Source organism: Phalacrocorax aristotelis, chromosome 5 (genome assembly GCF_949628215.1).
Source record: "Phalacrocorax aristotelis chromosome 5, bGulAri2.1, whole genome shotgun sequence".
Classification (NCBI taxonomy): domain Eukaryota; kingdom Metazoa; phylum Chordata; class Aves; order Suliformes; family Phalacrocoracidae; genus Phalacrocorax; species Phalacrocorax aristotelis.
Genome location: NC_134280.1, coordinates 45337919 through 45357404, shown reverse-complemented (window position 1 = coordinate 45357404; position 19486 = coordinate 45337919). Strand labels below are relative to the sequence as shown.

The following is a 19486-nucleotide window of genomic DNA, read 5'->3' as shown; positions in this document are numbered from 1 at the left end:
TACAGTTAGCTCTTGGGATCCCCCTGTCACTCTAGGAATACTGATGGGTTCTTCCCCTATATAGTTTGATGGCATTAGGGTGTACTGTGCACCAATGTCCACTAAAGTTTTATACTCCTGTGGGTCGGATGTGCCAGGCCATCGGATCCACACAGTCCAGTAAACCCGGTTATCCCTTTCCTCCACCTGGCTGGAGGCAGGGCCCCCTAGTCCTGATCATAGTATTCATCACTCACTTCCTGTAAATATGAATCATGAGTGTCTCTGTTAAGATCAGTCAGGACATCAGCGCTTCTGCTCCTCTGTCTGGAGAATTGCTTACGGGAAATTGGAGCAGCAGCTCTCCTGGAGAAACTCCCCTGAGTTATTGTTCTTCCTTGCAGCTCACGTACCCGTGCCTCTAGGGCTGAGGTAGGTTTTCCATCCCACCTCATCATGTCCTTTCCATGATCACGCAGGTAAAACCACAGGGTGCCCCGTCGTGTGTATCCCTCCTCTTGAGCCAAGGGACGCTTACTCCTAATGGCTGACGTACTGGTCCGTACTGGTGGGGAGTAGGACATATCTTCTTTGAGTTGCTGGAACTCTCAGGGCAGTTTCTCAACAGCAGAGATGAGCAAGGAAGAGAGATTCGCTTCATATTCATATTCAACTCAGCCACCGTTGGTGTCTCGTCATCTTTCCAGGACATCACCGCCAATGTGTTTGCATACAAGGATGGTGTACTCTGTACAAACTTCCGCCACATGGGTCATGTGCACTCGGCTTCATCTGGATCTTTGGATGACCGTTGATCATCCAGGTCACCATAAACCACCTCAAGCACGGCTAATTCCCTTAGATGCTGAATGCCTTTCTCCATGGTCATCCATTTTCCTAGGCGAAATACAATGTCTTCTTCGAAGGGATACCTTTCTTTCACTCCAGACAGGAGTCGCCTCCAGAGGCTGAGGGCTTGTGTTCCTTTTCCAATTGCTTTATCAATGCCCCCTTCCCTAGAGAGGGATCCCAATTGTTTGGCTTCCTTCCCCTCTAATTCCAAACTACTGGCCCCATTATCCCAGCATCGGAGCAGCCAGGTGATAACGTGCTCACCTGAATGACGCCCGAAATCTTTCCGTATATCCCACAACTCACTCAAGGATAGAGATCAGGTAGTTTCCGTTTCTTGTACACATCCTTCCTCCTCCTCTTCTCGTGATGGCCCTGGTTCCTCGTAATCTCTTTCTAAACAAGTTGACCTTCTCTTCCACGATTTCTTCTTGCGTATAGGGGCAACTGATACTGGCACAGGTTGGTCCTCTGGTTTAGCTGCAACGCTTGGCACTGGGGTTGGAGCAGCTGCAGTATCTGTCGTGGGGGTCTGAGTGGCCGCAGTGCTTGTCACGGGGGTTGGAGTAGCTCCCTTCTCTTTCCCTTGGGGGTACTGAATAGTGTTAAATAGGGCTCGATGGGCATAAGCCAGGCCCCAGCACATTGCAGTGATTTGTATCTCTCTGGGAGTGCCAGGGTGACAACATACTTCCTCCAAACGTTCTACTAATTTTTCAGGATTCTGCACTTGTTCAGGGGTGAAGTCCCACACCACGGGGGGTGCCCACCGTCTTAGGCATTTGCCCATACTATCCCACATACCCTGCCATGCATAGCTATCGAGCCTTGGCGCAGATCTCTGGATTATATTCTTAACTTGCTTACTAACCTTAGGCAGATCTGATACCATCTGCCAGAGCAATATCAACAGATGTATCTTGACTACCCAAGGATGTTCAAGATACTGAAAAGTTGTTGTAATGAAGGAGGAGACATTATATAAGATGGCAGCTATGGTGCCATTCTGTATTTCCTCCATCAAAAACTTCTCAGAGGAGGAGGTATAATTGCTAATTGCCTCCATGAGGTGGTAGCTGAAGTACAGTAACGGCTTCCATGCAAGACCTAAATAACCGATAACAGTCAAGGCCAGTGTTTTAATAACAAGTCTCCTAGGCAGAACATCTCTAATCACTGCAGAGCACAGCAAACAGACAAAACCAACAGCAAGTTTTAACGTGTACTTTACAATCAGCATGGTAAAGACTGGACAAACTAATACTGAGAGCAGATGAATCAATGCTGTGACCAGCAACTGTTATTATCTCAAACCCTTCGTGCCCCACGTTGGGCACCAAAAATAGACTGTCGTGGTTCAGCCTCAGCTGGCAACTGAACACCACGCAGCCACTCACTCACTTCCCCCCCACCCCTGTGGGATGGGGAAGAGAATCGGACAAGCAGAAGAACTTGTGGATTGAGATAAGCACAGTTTAATGATTACAATAAAATGATAATAATAGTACCAATGATTATGATAATAATGACAATAATGTTAATATAATAAAATGGAAAAGGAAGGGAAAGGGAAAAAAAAAACATGGAAACACAAACGATACAACCGCTCACCACCTGCCGACCGACGCTGCCCATCCCCGAGCCATGATTGCTTCCTCCTCCCCCGGCCAGCCCCTCCCAGGTAACATACTGGGCATGACATTACATGATATGGAATATCCCTTTGGTCAGTTTGAATCCGCTCTCTTAGCTGTGCCCCCTTCCCTCCTGGCTTCTTGTGCACCCAGCAGAGCATGGGAAGCTAGAAATGTCCTTGACTAGTACAAGCGCTACCCAGCAACAGCCCAAACATCTGTGTGTTATCTCAACAGGTTTTTTTTCCATGCTAATTTCAAAGCACAGCACTATACCAGCTAGAGTGAAGAAAATTAACTCTATCCCAGCTAAAACCATGACAGCCACACATGGAGGTGCTCTAGCTGAAGCCACTACCTGCTGTAGGCTTTAGCCTTAAACCATCTCAGGTACCAGCTTTTTTAATACTGGGTGGCAGGTTGAATAATTTCTCTGCTGCAGTGCTAATTAAGAGTTTTTCAGACCCTGTTGCCTCTGCTCCTCTCTGTGTGCAGTTCCAATGTCTTGGTAGGTTAATGTTGTCTTTCTGTTGTTCCCTCCCCAGCTCTGGAAGGCCTGACCCACAGTCTATGGAGGTGGAGCCCAAGAAACTGAAAGGAAAACGGGATTTGGTCATGACCAAGAGCTTTCAGCAAGTGGATTTCTGGTGTAAGTGTCTTGTGAGTGAGGGAAAAGCAATGCTGATGCTTGTATAGAGTTTGATCTTTCCTAGTCAGCGCCCTGCTGGTTTGGGGTGGGAAGCAGGGAAGGAAAAAGCCAGGGACAAATTTGCATGCTCTCTTGAAAAGACCAGCACATTTGATAGGGAGGCTGTTGCACAAAAGAGCTGTCCTTTGTGGGGCTATGCAGTGGTAGGAAGATAGGTGGAAAGCGTGCTGGAAGCATAAAAATGCACATGGGAAAACCCCCAAGAGTCAAAGGCTTGAACTTGGAAACTGTGAAGGAAGCATTGCACAGATGACGATTTTTCCCCTTCCCCCAAGCACAGAATGGAGGCTGTATGACAAGGGTATTTGTTTTCAGGGATATTTGTTTTAGCTCCCCTCCGGTGTGTGGGGCATCAAACCTTTTGGCTAGAGGACATCTCTGCTAACCGTGATGTGCAAGGAGCCCCCAGCCTCTGTCTATGCAGATGGCGATGAGGCCTTTCCCTGTGTGTGTAGCCGTCAGTGGTGAATCTGTGTAGGGCACCAGGGCTCACACAAGCACAGGCTTTGGTTGGGCAAGTGTGTGCTGGGGCAGACCCCTTATTGAGAGATGTCTGGCGAAACAAGTGAGCAGCCAGTGAAGTGTCTGCATGTGTGGAGGGTTTGGGGAAGGGGCTCAGCCGGTCTGGGGGGAGAATGGGGAGCTGGGGCGTGGTGTCCCGAGTGCTGTGCGTCCTATGAGCTGCATGAGCCTGTATGGGCATCACGTCTGCCCAACCTAACCCCTGCTCCCCTCACACCCACAGTCTGCGAGTCCTGCCAGGAGTACTTCGTGGATGAGTGCCCAAACCATGGCCCCCCGGTGTTTGTGTGTGACACCCCAATACCCGTTGGCATCCCTGACCGGGCAGCACTGACCATCCCGCCTGGAATGGAGGTGGTGAAAGAGCCCAACGGGGAGAATGATGTGCGCTGTATGAATGAGGTGATCCCCAAAGGTCACATCTTTGGGCCGTACGAGGGGCAGATCTCTAGCCAGGACAAGTCCACAGGATTCTTCTCGTGGCTGGTGAGTGATGTGTCTCCCCAATGAAGTGATGCCCCAGCCTTGCAGCTCAGAGCTGGGGAGCTCATGGGTCTGTGGAGCCAGACCTTAGAGATATCACTACCTCGATGGATATTAATTATAATGAGTTATAGGTGGAAAATAAATTGAGAGCTGCTGGTAGAAAATCTGCTCATGCTTTTCTGTCTGTAAAATAAATGTGTGTCTCAGTCCTGTCCTGAAAGGAAAGTGAATCTTTTTTATCTCAGGGCTGTTAACAATTCTGTCAGCTGCGTCCATAGTTAGTTATGGATATTTGTACATAGGAAAATGCGTCTCAGTCAGTTTGGAGTAGCCTCCGCACGCATATCCAGGGCAGCAGCCTGTAGTACTAGGAGAGCTGAGATTCATGGTGTAGAGTTTCATGTCCTGGCTTAAGCCTGGAACTGAAGCAGAGATTTGAGAGTTGTAGACCTTCTCCTGTCTGGACCAGCTAGTTGACAAGCTGCATCTGTCCTCTTGTTCTGCAGATTGTTGATAAGAACAACTGCTACAAATCCATCGATGGGACGGATGAAACCAAAGCAAACTGGATGAGGTGAGTCCAGTTCTCTTCTGCCTTCCCTTTTGGGGCTCTGTCTTCCAGAGAGAGGCCATCAAACACTCCTTGTTATTTTGTGTGACAGAAGAACAAACCAAAATGCCACCACTTCTTCTGTAAAGGGTGTGCTCGTGCTCCTTCAGTATTTATTGTGATGAGAATCCTTTGGAGTCAGGTTCAATGAAAAGGACTAAAACAAGGATGTGTGTATGGAGGATGACTATTTTCTGGAATGAGGACAAATGATAAAGATGATCCTATTTATCCACTCTTAAAAATGCTGACAGGTCTCACCTTTTATATTTTTTAACTTTATGTTCAAATATTTGCAAAATTCTTTGCATTATTCCCAAGATAACATTTTATTCTGTTGGGGGATTTTCGTCCTTTCCCATTTGACAGGCATTGAAAGAGATGCTCTTTTTTTTTCTTTCTGGGCTTCACTTGAAATAGTTGTCTGTGTTGGCTGTCATTGGTAGTGTCAGCTTTACTGTGTTAGGAGAAATATGAAGTGAGTTGCTGCAGCTCCCTACGCAGAAATCATGCATGTGCTTGCGCTGCCTCTGCCAGCCCTGGGTCTCAACAGAGCAGAACCCAAATACCAGTCAGTACTGAACCAGGAGTGGGGCTGGCTCTGGTTTGTTAACTGAGGCAGCAAGGGAACATGTTTAACCACGATGCAGTGCTTCAAATATTGGCATAGGTCAGCAAAATATAGGTCACTTTTGCCACCTCCTGAGGTAGAGGTAAAGCACTGAATTTCATGCGTATGGCAAATCAGTGGAATGGGACATCTCTGCATACTGTGGCCTGGCCCACTTTAGGACCAATCCTGCTTTCAGGGGTGAATTTTGGAAGCAGTTGTTGTCAAGAAGGCATTTCATACAAGAGTAAAGCAGCATGGGAGTTAACTGGTTCATTGCCCTCGATGCCTAGGACTTTCAGTTGTTACTCACTAAGGGAAGAGCAAGCATGAAGTACAGGTAGATGCAAGACTGACCTAGCTGGTCAAAGCTGGTTGCACCACTTTTGCTCCATTTGAGTCTTCACATGGATAGCAGCTGCTCTGATACTTATATTCATAAAGTTCAGCAAAGGATTTCATTTTTTCTATGAGAATTCCAGCCATTAACACTTGTTCACCCCTGGATGAGAGAAGATGCTAGAGCTGGACTAAAATCCGATGATGAACTCTTCTTCCTAGTGCCATGAACATAAGCTTGACATCTGGATTTAAATGGGCACTACTTACAGTTCCAGCACCAAAACCAAAATGTTCTTGCCTAAACTTATATTTGCCATGGTTAAGTCTTGAGGCAAGTGTGGTCTGGGCCATTCTGTACAGCCATGAAAGGCGAGGAGGTTACGGTTTTGTGGAAAGGTGATGTTTGCAGCTCTTATGGGGAAGTATGTATCAAAGGACCTATGTAGGCTATACCAGTCTTAGTGATCTCTCTGGTTTTACTCTTGAAAATTGCTTCTAATAGCAGTACTATGTAGAGTCTGACAGTTCAAGTGGGGACAGCAGTCCTTAAAAAGCTTTGGTTTTGTTTGTTAGTAGCTTTCAAACCGAGGTACACTTGATATCCTGTGCTAGAACATTACTTGTTATGGAGTTGACCCACAGAAACCATACCTCCCGGACGCTGTAGACAGCGCTTTTTTTGTTTTTCAGATGGTGTTCTTTGCCATCACTCACAGATGGAGTGCTTTGCAAAGCAGATCTACTCACCCTCTGGGTAGGTGGGTATGGCATGGGGAGGGCAGCTTGGGCTGACTCCTCTCTCTTCTTGTAGATCTGGCTATTGTTTTTGTTGTTTGACTACCACATCCAAGTCCATTTTCATGTTCCCACTGAGGACAATGTGTATATTGCAGCACTTGCTGGTTTAATTTGAAGTGGCTGTTTACCCAGAGCAGTGGATGACAGGGAGGAAGGAGTACGAAGTGTAGCAGATGACGAGGCAATGGTAACATCCTCTTGCCCTTTCCCTCTTCATTCAGTCAGTCAGGACAAACTCCTGACGCTGGGAGCATGTTTTCCTAAGCTGGCTGCTGGCATAAGAATAATGCGCCCTTCATCTCTGTCCAGAGTAAAGTGCTGTTGTTTCTGATGCTTTATGAAACTCCGTGGTTTTGACCTGCAGGGATGTGTGCAAACTTCTTCCTCTGTTTTTATTTTTCTGGGGGCCCAGGGTGACTGATTACCATGGATTGCAGCAGTCCTCAAGCGAAATTGGTTCTTTCTCAAACACAAGCCATAAACTGCTGCTGATGGGAGTTCATGGGGCCTCTGAAAGATTGCACAGAACCAGGTGTTGTTCCTGGTTACTTCTGAGGAAATTCTGTATGCAGTTGTTGGGGACCTTTAAGAGGAATGGAGCTGACCAAAAAGCAGAAGTAATTCAGAAAGTCCAGGAAACATCCCTCTGTGTGTATATCACTTGGCCCAGATGGAGATGCAGGATAGGAAGCACCAGCAAACTGGTGGTGCCTAAGCAAATTGTTGAAGTGCCTCACTTATGGGGTTTCCAGGCTCGTTTTGGCATTTATAGTCTGTATCCCATACATGTGAGTATCCAAGTTCTTAGGCTTTTGGAGCAGTTCAAATTCATCCTTTCCCTCAGCCCATGTGGAAAGGCTGGTGCAAGACTTCCTCATTTCTTTCTCCTTTGGCTTTCTCTCTGCTTCCTTTCCCCTCCAAACATAGTAACAAAGAGGTCAGAGGGAGCAAGATTGTCTTGTATGTCTTCCTATGCCTCCTTATAATGGAGATGTCAGCAATTTGATCTCCATACAATAACAGAGCTTAGAAGGAAGCTCTGGACAGGCACTCCAGTGGCCTGTTCAGAGCAGCACCAACTTAGATCAGTAGATCTTTTAAGTACTGAGCTGCTGTTTTGACTTTACAGAACCTTTTAAAAACAAAAATTTAAAAAAATTCAGGGTTACTGTGGCTGCCCATGTGTTCGGGGGAATACAAGCCACCACCATGTGCACAGGTCATTTTGTTGAACTTCATAAACTGGTCTCTGTTACCTTGCAGCAAATGTTCTTATGCATTGCAGACTGAAATTTATGCAGAGCAAAGGGATCCTAAAGTACTGCAGGACTGTGATCCCTGTAAAAAAAATTCTTCAGGGCTCTGAAGTGGTTATATGCTTGCTTCTTAGGGGCCAAGAAAAGTGGAGTCAGCTGATATCTTTGTGGGGTAATCATTAAGTGCCCACTGTCACATAGTTTACAACATCACATGTGTTTTTAAAGAAACAGCTGTACAGTCTTGCACTTTCAGATTGACCTGGGCTAAGGTGTGAATTCGCAGGCCCACAGGTGGGGCTCCTCTGGAGCTTGCTAAAACCCACACAGCATCCCCAGAACAGTACTTCCAAATATCAGTGACTGCTTCTAGAGGCATCCTGCATGCTAGAGGAAGTGCATGAGGGGAAAAAGATAAGGAGGCTGTTAATGTTAATGTGCCTGCTGGGAACCTAACATTAACTGAATTTGTGATTAAAAGTGGCCATAACTCATTACTCTCTGTGTGGTGAGTTTGGTATTGGAACACTTAAGTTATCTTAAATAGTTTTGACCCAAGTCATGCTGGACTGAATGAGGGGAAACCCTGAAATCTGGATATCCAGGTCTACCACAGGTTGTTCTAAGTGTACTTGATGGGGTACCCTGTCTGGGAAGAGCAAAAAGGGCTCTAATTCCCCATTGGTGCAGCTTTGCTTGTGATAGCAGCCATGGGTTCACCAGAGAAGGGTGGGCGCAAGGTCTCCTGACCCTGCCAGTGGCTCTGAGAAACTCTGGAGAGACTTCTGTTCTGCAAGCTTCCCTCTAGCCAGGGGCACTTTGCAAAATACTGTTGTTACTCCTTTTCACCAGAGCAGCTTGTCAGTGGAGGTTTGTTTCCACAACATGGAGGCACTGATGACACTGTGCAGTTGTGGGTACCTGAGGAGAATATACATGAAACCCGGTTTTGCTGAATGTGATAAAAATCAAACTGTAAATGTTCCCCTCCTCAGTGTTCCACGTAGCCTTTTCCCTCCTTCCGATATTCAGCTGGAGAACTCATTTTTACTTTTAGGTTTGGCATTTTCTTTTCCCTTGAGGTCGGTGTAGCAAGTGCTTTGCTGGCTCTCCATCATTTCATTACCATCTTCCCTAAATGCTTCTATCCCTCCATAAATAAAGGTCCACTGAAACAGTTTCTCAAGGATGCATTTACGTTTGTCCCATTGAAATGCATCTGTGCACTTAGCTCCCAGCTCTCCCTGTATGTGGCCTGGATTTGAGCAGCATCCTACTAGTTTTCCAGCTTTAACCAAGATTAACAGGTTCTGAACACTTACCCCGATGGAGGGCAGCAGTGTCAGTGAGATTTGTTAAACAGCAGAGCAACAGCACTAAGGAGAAACTAGAATGACATCTGACAAGGGTCACTCTGCCTTTCAGTAGATTTTTCTTAGTCCGCAGCCCACAAGCACCTTTCACATGAGCGCACCCCAAACCATCTCTCTTCTGTTGGGCCATGGCAGCGCTGAAAGGCACCTACCTCTGAGGAGGTGCCAGCAAGTGGGGAAAAATGCTGACGCCTTTGCTTATACCAACTTTTCAGAAAGTATTCTGGGGTGGCTACAGTCTGCCTGCCAGAGATAGGGCATTCAGCCAAGATTTTAGGATTAAAATAGTTTTTTGAACGAGGAGGGTCTGACCTATCCCAGCCAGAGTTTATTCCCCTAACATTGCAAAGATGCTAATAGTATTACTATTAGATAATGATATTACTCTTAGATAGCATCTTTGGTTTCATTTAATTTGAGACCATAAGTAGAAAGAAAACTAACACATGGGGAAACAATAGATTTCCCTTCCATGTTGTCACTTCAGAGTTACAGTTGTTAGGTGTCCTAACCATTAAGATGTCTTATTTCTTGTATGTTACATCTTAATATCCTTTTTAAACATTAATTTTCTAGGCTTGTAGCGAGGTTTTTGAGGTGATTTACATTAGCACTGAAGTGTTCTACCTTGCATGAGTGTTGTGTTCTCCACCATAACTCCATGCTGATCTAAATTTCTATCTGAGAACTTACTTTGAAAATATTAAGAACTGTATGATGTAAGCACCAAAAAGGTTTACCTCTTTCAAAAAGTTCCCAACATCCTGGCTTTTAATTGTTTGAAGATGTGTAAAAGCAGTCTTTTGTAATGTGTAGCACTAGAATAACCATTCTGGCATTTTACTTCTCTCTGCTGTAATTCAAATCAAGGCATACACTAGGTTTTCCCAGCAGTTCTATTCCTCTCTGGCCTCTGATCTCTTCTGTGTTGTTCTGCGTTCTTATACACAGGCGTCCATTGCCCAGGCTGCAGGTTATTCCTGTGTCCACAATCCCACCTTGTTATGTGCAAAGCTACGTGATCACACAGTTTGTTTTCTCCTTCCCTACTGAATAGATCTGCTGTTGTGGTTCAGCTGCAACTCAGCCCCAAACAGTTGCTCGCTCACTCCCCCACTGGTGGGACAGGAGAGAGAATCAGAAAGGTAACGTTAGTGGGTTGAGATAAGAACAGTTTAATAATTAAAATTGAAAAAAAAAAAAACCAAACAACAAAAATGCAATGGAAAGGAAAACAATGAGAGGTGCAAAATCTGGGGGGGGGGGGGTGGATGAACCACCAAAACAAACCGCATGCAACACAGCTGCTCACTGCCCACCGACCCAACGTCGCCACTCCCCGAGCCACAACTGTCCCCCTTAATATACTGGTCATGGTGTCACATGATATGGAATGAACATCCCATTGGTCAGTTGGGGTCAGCTTCCCTGGCTGTGGCCCCGCCCCTCCCAGCCTCCTGCCAACACGGCAGAGCGCAGGAAGCTGGAAAGGCCCAGGTCCCCAACTACCACAGGCACCACAGTGAAGAGAATTAACCCCTTCTCAGCCAAAACCAGCACATTCTCCACCCCTTTTTCCATACCATTTACACCATGCCCAGGTCCCATACGATCCAATACAACCTCACCGATCACCACCCCTCCCCTTCCCATCCTTTAACATAATACACAGACATCACGGACATGTCTATGGACCTTCCCTGTAAAATGTCCATTGAGTTCACCCAGTCCATGACTCTGGGCTCCATCCGTTGTATCAGTCTTTCAGGGTGGGAGAGATGGTGTGTGTGGCGTTGGGTTACTGCATACCGAGTCAGTCATCGTTCCGTCACTGCTGCACTTTGCTTGTTTCACAGTTTATCTTCCATCAGTTGGAAGGCATGTACTATGATATCGTTGATATAACACAGAGATGACACAAAATATTATATAGCAGTTCACATTGTGCCATTCAGTTCATTGGCTGTTTTTGCCCAAAATCAAATCCCCTTGAGGCACACATCGGATTTCTCCATCCTCCTGCATCACCCACCAAGTGCACCCAGGTCCTCCAGCAAAAGCAATCCCACAGATGGGTTTGCCTTTGCTTGAGGCAGGAAGAACCCAGACTGTTTTGCCCAGCATATTTTTTACATGCACTACAGGGACTCTATCCCCTTCCACAACCTGTAGGATTTCTGACTGGGCAGGGCCAGCTTGACTGGCAGATCCCCTCGTGTTGACTAACCAGGTGGCTTTTGCTAAATGTGTATCACAGTGTTTAAATGTTCCACCCCCACTGCTCTTAGCGCAGTTTTTAACAGTCTATTGTACTGTTGAATTTTCCAGAGGCTGGTGTGTGACAGGGGATGTGATACACCCACTCAATACTCTTTGGGCTCTTTGGCCCAGGTGTCTCTGAGGTTATTTCGGAAATGAGTCCCGTTGTCTGACTCAATTCTCTCTGGGGTGCCATGTCGCCACAGGACTTGTTTCTCAAGACCCAGGATAGTGTTCCGGGCAGTGGCGGGGGGGACAGGATATGTTTCCAGCCAGCCGGTGGTTGCTTCTACCACTGTAAGCACATGGCACTTGCCTTGGCGGGTTTTGTGGGACTGTGATATAATCAATTTGCCAGGCGTCCCCATATTTATATTTCAGCCATCGTCCCCCATACCACAGAGGCTTTACCCGCTTCGCTTGCTTGATTGCAGCGCACATTTCATATTCATGGATAACCTGTGCAATAGTGTCCATGGTCAAGTCCTCGATCACGAACCCATCTGTATGTTGCATCTCTCCCTTGATGGCCTGAGGTGTCATGGGCCCACCGAGCGAGAAATAGATCACCCTTATGCTGCCAGTCCAGATCAACCTGACCCACTTCAATCTTGGCAGCCTGATCTACCTGCTGGTTGTTTCAATGTTCTTCAGTGGCCTGACTCTTGGGGACATGAGCATCCACATGGCATACCTTTACAACTAGGTTCTCTACTCGGGCAGCAATATCTTGCCACAATGTGGCAGCCCAGATGGGTTTGCCACTACGCTGCCAGTTGCTTTGCTTCCGCTGCTATAACCAGACCCACAGGGCATTTGCCACCATCCATGAGTCAGTATAGAGATAGAGCACTGGCCACTTTTCCCGTTCAGCAATGTCTAAGGCCAGCTGGATGGCCTTTACCTCTGCAAACTGGCTCGATTCACCTTCTCCTTCAGCAGTTTCTGCTACTTGTCGTGTAGGACTCCATACGGCAGCTTTCCACCTCTGGTGCTTTCCCACAAGGCGACAGGACCCATCAGTGAACAGGGCATAGTGCTTCTCATCTTCTGACAGTTTGTTATACAGTGGGGCTTCTTCAGTACGTGTCACCTCGTCCTCTGGTGATATTCCAAAGTCTTTGCCTTCTGGCCAGTCCATAATCACTTCCAAGATTCCTGGGCGACTGGGGTTTCCTACTCGAGCCCGCTGGGTGATCAGTACAACCCATGTAGCATCAGTTGCATGGTGTGTAGAGGACACGTTTCCTTTGAACATCCAGCCCAGCACTGGCAGTCGGGGTGCCAGGAGCAACTGTGCTTCAGTACCAACCACTTCTGAAGCAGCTTGAACCCCTTCATATGCTGCCAATATCTCTTTTTCAGTTGGAGTATAGCGGGCTTCAGACCCTCTGTATCTCCGACTCCAAAACCCTAGGGGTCGACCACGGGTCTCCCCTGGCACTTTCTGCCAGAGGCTCCAGGTAGGGCCATTCTCCCCGGCTGCAGCGTAGAGCACATTTTTTACATCCTGTCCTGCCCAGACTGGCCCAAGGGCTACTGCATGGACTATTTCTCGTTTAGTCTGTTCAAAGGCTTGTCGTTGCTCAGGGCCCCATTTGAAATCATTCTTCTTCTGGGTCACTTGAGAGAGGGGGCTTATGATCAGACTGTAATTTGGAATATGGATTCTCCAAAAACCCACAACGCCCAAGAAAGCTTGTGTTTTCTTTTTGCTAGTTGGTGGAGACATGGCTCTTCTTTTGTTGATCACATCCATGGGGATCTGACGACGACCATCTTGCCATTTGATTCCTAAGAACTGGATCTCTCGTGCGGGTCCCTTCACCTTACTTTGTTTTATGGCAAAACCAGCTTTCAGAAGGATTTGGACTATTTTCTCTCCTTGCTCAAAAACTTCTTCTTCTGTATTGCCCCACACAATGATGTCACATATGTATTGAAGGTGTTCTGGAGCTTCTCCCTGTTCCAGTACAGTCTGAATCAGTCCATGGCAAATGGTAGGACTGTGTTTCCACCCCTGGGGCAGTCGATTCCAGGTGTACTGGATGCCCCTCCAAGTAAAAGCAAACTGTGTCCTGCACTCTGCTGCCAGAGTGATTGAGAAGAATGCATTAGCGATATCAATTGTGGCATACCACTTGGCGCCTTGGACTCCAGTTCGTACTGAAGTTCTAGCATGTCTGGCACAGCAGTACGTAGTGGCGGAGTGATTTCGTTCAGGCCATAATAGTCTACTGTTAGCCTCCACTCTCCATTAGACTTCTGCACTGGCCATATGGGACTGTTACAGGGTGAGTGGGTCTTACTGAGGACTCCTTGGCTCTCCAGTCGACGAATGAGCCCATCGATGGGGATCAGAGAGTCTCGATTGATGCGATATTGCCGCCGGTGCACTGTTGTGTTGGCGATCGGCACCTGTTGTTCTTTGACCTTCAGCAACCCCACAACAGAAGGGTCCTTCGAGAGACTGGGCAAGGTAGACAGCTGTTTAATTTCCTCTGTCTCCAAGGCAGCTACACCAAAAGCCCACCTGTACCCTTTTGGGTCCTTGAAATACCCTCTCCTGAGGTAGTCTCTGCCAAGGATGCACGGAGCCTCTGGGCCAGTCACAATGGGGTGCTTTTGCCACTCATTCCCTGTTAGACTCACTTTGGCCTCCAATACAGTTAGCTCTTGGGATCCCCCTGTCACTCTAGGAATACTGATGGGTTCTTCCCCTATATAGTTTGATGGCATTAGGGTGTACTGTGCACCAATGTCCACTAAAGTTTTATACTCCTGTGGGTCGGATGTGCCAGGCCATCGGATCCACACAGTCCAGTAAACCCGGTTATCCCTTTCCTCCACCTGGCTGGAGGCAGGGCCCCCTAGTCCTGATCATAGTATTCATCACTCACTTCCTGTAAATATGAATCATGAGTGTCTCTGTTAAGATCAGTCAGGACATCAGCGCTTCTGCTCCTCTGTCTGGAGAATTGCTTACGGGAAATTGGAGCAGCAGCTCTCCTGGAGAAACTCCCCTGAGTTACTGTTCTTCCTTGCAGCTCACGTACCCGTGCCTCCAGGGTCGAGGTAGGCTTGCCATCCCACCTCATCATGTCCTCTCCGTGGTCACGCAGGTAGAACCATAGGGTGGTCTGTGGTGTGTATCCTCTCCTTTGAGCAAAAGGGTGCTTATTCCTAACAGCTGACACACTACTCTGTAGAGGTGGGGAGCAGGACATGTCTTCTTTGAGTTGCTGGACCTCTTGGGATAGTTTCTCCACAGCAGAGACTAGTGAAGAAGAGAGATTTGTTTCGTAATCCCGGAGTCTATCAGTCACCTCCGCCACCGTTGGTGCCTTGTCCCCTCTCCAGGACATCACTGCCAATGAGTTTGCATGCGAAGATGGTGCGCTCCGTACAAACTTCCGCCACATGGGTCATGTGCACTCGGCTTCATCTGGATCTCTGGATGACCTTTGATGGTCCAGGTCACCATAAATCACCTCAAGCACAGCTAATTCCCTTAGATACTGGATGCCTTTCTCCATAGTTGTCCATTTTCCTAGGCAATATGTAACATCTTCTTTACTCTTTACTCTTTACTTCTTTACCTTTCCTTCACTCCAGACAGGAGTCGCCTCCAGAGGCTGAGGGCTTGTGTTCTTTTTCCAATTGATGTGTCAATGCCCCCTCCCCAGAAAGGGAACCCAGTTGTTTGGCTTCTTTTCCCTCTAATTCTAGGCTACTGGCCCCGTTATCCCAGCATTGGAGCAGCCAGGTGGCAATGTGCTCACCTGAACAACAGCTGACATCTTTTCTCATATCTTGCAACTCACTCAAGGACAGGGATCGGGTGGTCTCCATTTCATTTATGACTTCTTCCTCCTCTCCTTGTGATGGCCCTGCTTCTTCATCATCCCGTTCTAAACAAGTTGATGTCCGCTTCCAATATTTCGTCTTGTGTATGGAGGCGACTGATACTGGCATGGGTTGATTCTCTGAGTCAGCTCCAGTACTTGTCGTGGGGGTTTGAGTGGCTGCAGTGCCTGTCACTTTTTCTTTCAATCCAGAGACCTTCTCTTCCCCTTGGGAGCACTGAATACTGTTGAGCAGGGCTCAGTACGCATGGGCCAGGCCCCAGCACGTTGCAGTGATCTGTGTCTCTGGAGTTCCCAGCGTAACAACATACTTTCTCCAAACATTCTAGTAGTTTTTCAGGATTCTGCACTTGTTCAGGGGTGAAACTCCAAAACACTGGGGGTGCCCACTGCCCTACGTATTTGCCCATGCTATCCCACATGCCCTGCTACTCATCACTATCAAGCCTTGGGGCAGATTTCTGGGTAATATTCTTAAGTTGCTTAGTCAAAACTAAAACAACATGCCCAAAAACTAACAATAAGTGCACCTTAACCACCCAAGGATGTTCAAGATACAAAAAGGTTGTTGTAATAAAGGCAGAGACATCATAGAAAAAAGTTGCAAAGATACCATTCTGTATTTCCTCCATATAAAATCTCTCCAAGGAGGCGGTATAATTGCTAATAGCCTCAACAAGGTGGTATCCAAAGTACAGTAAGGGTTTCAGCAAAAACCCCAAATACCAGATAAAGCTGAAAACGAGTGTTTGTATAACAAATCTTGTAGGCAAAACGTTACTAATCACAGCAGAACACAGCAGGCTAAACAAACCAACACCAACTGCAAAAATTACAACATGGTGCTGTGACCAGCAGCTGTTTTTATCTCCAACCCTTGAGCCCCACATTTAGCTGGCAACTCAGCCCCACACAGTCACTCTCTCACTCCCCCACCGGTGGGACAGGGGAGAGAATCAGAAGGGTAACGTTCGTGGGTTGAGATAAGAACAGTTTAATAATTAAAATAAAATTTAAAAAAACAACAAACAACAAAAATGCAATGGAAAGGAAAACAGAGGCGCGAAACCCGGGGTGAGCAGGGGGGATGAACCACCAAAACAAACCACATGCGACACAGCTGCTCACCACCCGCCGACCCAACATCACCCCTCCCCGAGCCACAACTGTCCCCCTTAATATACTGGTCATGGTGTCACATGGTATGGAATGAACATCCCATTGGCCAGTCGGGGTCAGCTGCCCCGGCTGCCCTTCCCGGCCTCCCACCGACGCAGCAGAGTGCGGGAAGGTGGAAAGGTCCCCAACTACCACAGGCACCACAGTGAAGAGAATTAACCCCTTCTCAGCCAAAACCAGCACGTCTGCCCCTTTCTCTTCCCTGCCCTCTCCCCCCCAAAAAAAAACCCCAAAACAAACAAAACCACAACAAAACCCAACCACAACAACCCAACCCTATTTAGGACTAATGTCTTGTTTATTTTTCAAGTTTCCTTTGACTGGCTGGAAATATTAACACAAACACACACCCCTCTTTGGAAAAACTTCTTCTTCTCAGGATGGATGCCTCTTCTCAATGGGCTGAGGCTATGAATTTTTCACTTGAAACACTGGGAACTGGGAGCAGGCATCTGTCGGTGACAGTGACAGCAAAGCCTAGCCAGGCAAACCAAGTGGGTGGCCTCATTCCTTTTGAGAACAATAGGAAATGGCAACCATTTCTGGGTGAAACAAGAGCTTGCTGTGCAGCAGACAAACACGGGATGTGCAGTACCCCTGATACTGAAGAAAAAGACTTTTCCTTAGGAAGTGAGTTGTAGAAGTTGCCTGTGAGTCTAGTCGAAATCTCCCTCCCCTGAAAAAAGTCCAATATAATGTAGCGTCTGCATGACATCCTGCAAGTTTTAACAGAAAGGGGTGGTGTAGAAGTTTCCATTGCACGTTGTGCTAGGCAGAACAATAAGATATATTTCAGGCCTCTAAACTTCCTCAAGGACCCATTTTTGAGTAATGTCACCGTAGAAGCTAATTCATCAACATGAATGCAAGTTCTCATGCTTTTTTCTGTGCACAAACTGAAGCAAGTGATATGAGACTCTACTGAAACGCTCATACCTAAGGGCATCAGACGAAGTGTAAAATTTCAGTTTAACTGTAAAGCTGAGAAGGTTCCTTCATACTGCTGTCACTTGGTGGTTTTTTTCTTAAGCTTGAAAATTGCCTCTTAAAAACAAAATGGCTGTCATTTCCTGTGCAACTGAGGAAAATTGAGACGTTGTTGCGGGTGGGGGGAGCTGGATCCCACCGAACTCCTCTGTGTCAGTGCCACCCTGGCCAAGTGGTTGGAATCAGGGGGATACTTTGCACTGATTTCCTTTTACCCAGTTGTGCTTTTTGGGATGTTCAACGCAAGGAGCATGGCTGAATGAAAGAGGAAGCCCAAGTTTTCCAAGGAAGAACTGGACATTCTGGTCACTGAGGTGACCCGGAATGAAGCTGTGCTGTTTAGGAGGGGTACAATCATCTATCCCATGCTGACAGGGGCAAGATCTGGGAAAGCATAGCCAGGCAGATCACATCAGTCAGCCAGGTCCCCAGGTCTGTAAAAGACATTAAACACAGATGGGACGACATGAAGAGAAGGACCAAGGACAAACTGGCAGTCATGCAGAGGTCCCTCTCCAGCCCTGGCAGCATGGGGCAGCCCTCGGCCATCATCCTGACTGCCCACAAGAGAGTCATCGAGTCGACGCTGCATTCATCACACCAGATGCAGGGCTTCCAGAGAGCGGATCTGGACGTGGTTGACAGCCCGTCAACAAGCTGTAAGTATCATTGCCTTAACACCTCTTTGTCTTATGCTTGCATACCTCAGTTTGACACCAGAAGAGCATTGTGTGTTTTGTGAGGTGCTGGGTTGCCTGTCAAGCCAGGTCCTACTGCTGTGTTTGGTTTCAAGACAGCCTGCTCTGGTGGTCATGTGGTCTTGAGATGGATTGAGGGAAAGCTGTTTCCAAGTTAATATCATCTCCTTTATCTATTTAGTCCTTTTCCATACTATCTTCCAAGGGTAGATACTGTTCAGATTCCACTTTCCTAATGGGTCATAAGTCTGAACTAATCCTACAAGTGAGGGAACGTCTGTATTTGAAGTGCAACTACTTCCAGTCTGTGAAAAAGTGTAAGGGATTAGGAGTTCTTCATCTTGCATGTACCCCAATAATACAACAGTGCTGCCGAGCTGAGAACCATGTGCCAGTCACTAATGGATCACTGCATGGTAACCATCTTCCAAGAGGGCTGTTGGGTGGGCTCGGTGATTGCGGGTGTTTATGCTTTGAGCCCAGGCCACTAATGATTTCTCACTAGTGGTCTGAAGGCTCAGCACAAATGCTGTGAAAAAGGTAGGTGGTAATGAGTCCCTTCGTTACTATTTTTTTAAGAAACTACTGGCCCTGCTTCTTCTAAGTTAATCTTCTGACACCACAACTCTTGGACATCTTCCAGTGCTGAACCACAAGCTGCTTTTTGCAGGTTCTTTCCCCAGCTGCATACATACAGTTTTCTTGTGTAGTGGTGCAACTTCTTGAGCTTTTAGGGATACAATGGAGAGAAAGAGGGGATAGCTTATCGGGAAGTGCGTGGGTGGCACTGTCCTACAACATTAGGTCTTATCTTGTATCTGGAGCAATGTTGTTAGTGGGGAAGCAAGGACAAAAATCTTCAAGAACTGACAAAGTGGGACTTGGTCATTCTGTGCATTTCTCTTGGAAGCCAGTTGTGCTATTTCAGAGGTAAAATGAATACAGCTTGTGCAAGGAGATAGTGGGCATTTGCAACAAGTCAAAAGTCAGGTACCGTCTCTTCTTACACTTGATGTGCCTGTACCTGTGAACTGGCACATCACTAGATATTTATCAGACTAATGAGAACTTTCCCATGGTGTTTTGCTTTGGTTTTGGTTTTGCATCGAGTATACTTGCCCAATTAATGTAGGATCCTGTTGCTGCTACACCTGACTGCCTGGTTCTCTTAGCGATGCCAAGCCACATAGTGGCTTTGCAGTACAGGCTTTCTGAGCAGCAAATACTATGCCTTTGCTTCTCTCAGTGCAGAGGATGAAAGAAATGACACAGGACCAGGGTTTTGGCAGGAGGAACCGAATGTGTCAGGGTGTTCTGAGCCTGGAC

At 47.1% G+C, this 19486-nt stretch overlaps 1 protein-coding gene across 7 annotated transcripts in view; it reads left to right on the top strand.

The window, feature by feature from the left end:
• The window catches only part of PRDM11 (PR/SET domain 11), a 64995-nt gene that overhangs the window by 23749 nt on the left and 21760 nt on the right, over positions 1-19486 (top strand). For 4 of the 7 annotated variants that reach the window (XM_075094291.1, XM_075094293.1, XM_075094292.1 and 1 more), the window contains exons 3-5: positions 3011-3114; positions 3920-4182; positions 4689-4756. In XM_075094291.1, the coding sequence (XP_074950392.1) occupies positions 3011-3114; positions 3920-4182; positions 4689-4756 (435 nt within the window). Of the gene's footprint in view, positions 1-3010; positions 3115-3919; positions 4183-4688; positions 4757-6434; positions 6499-19486 lie in introns of those variants that run through there. The other 3 variants (XM_075094294.1, XM_075094296.1, XM_075094297.1) reach the window with 3 other exon arrangements.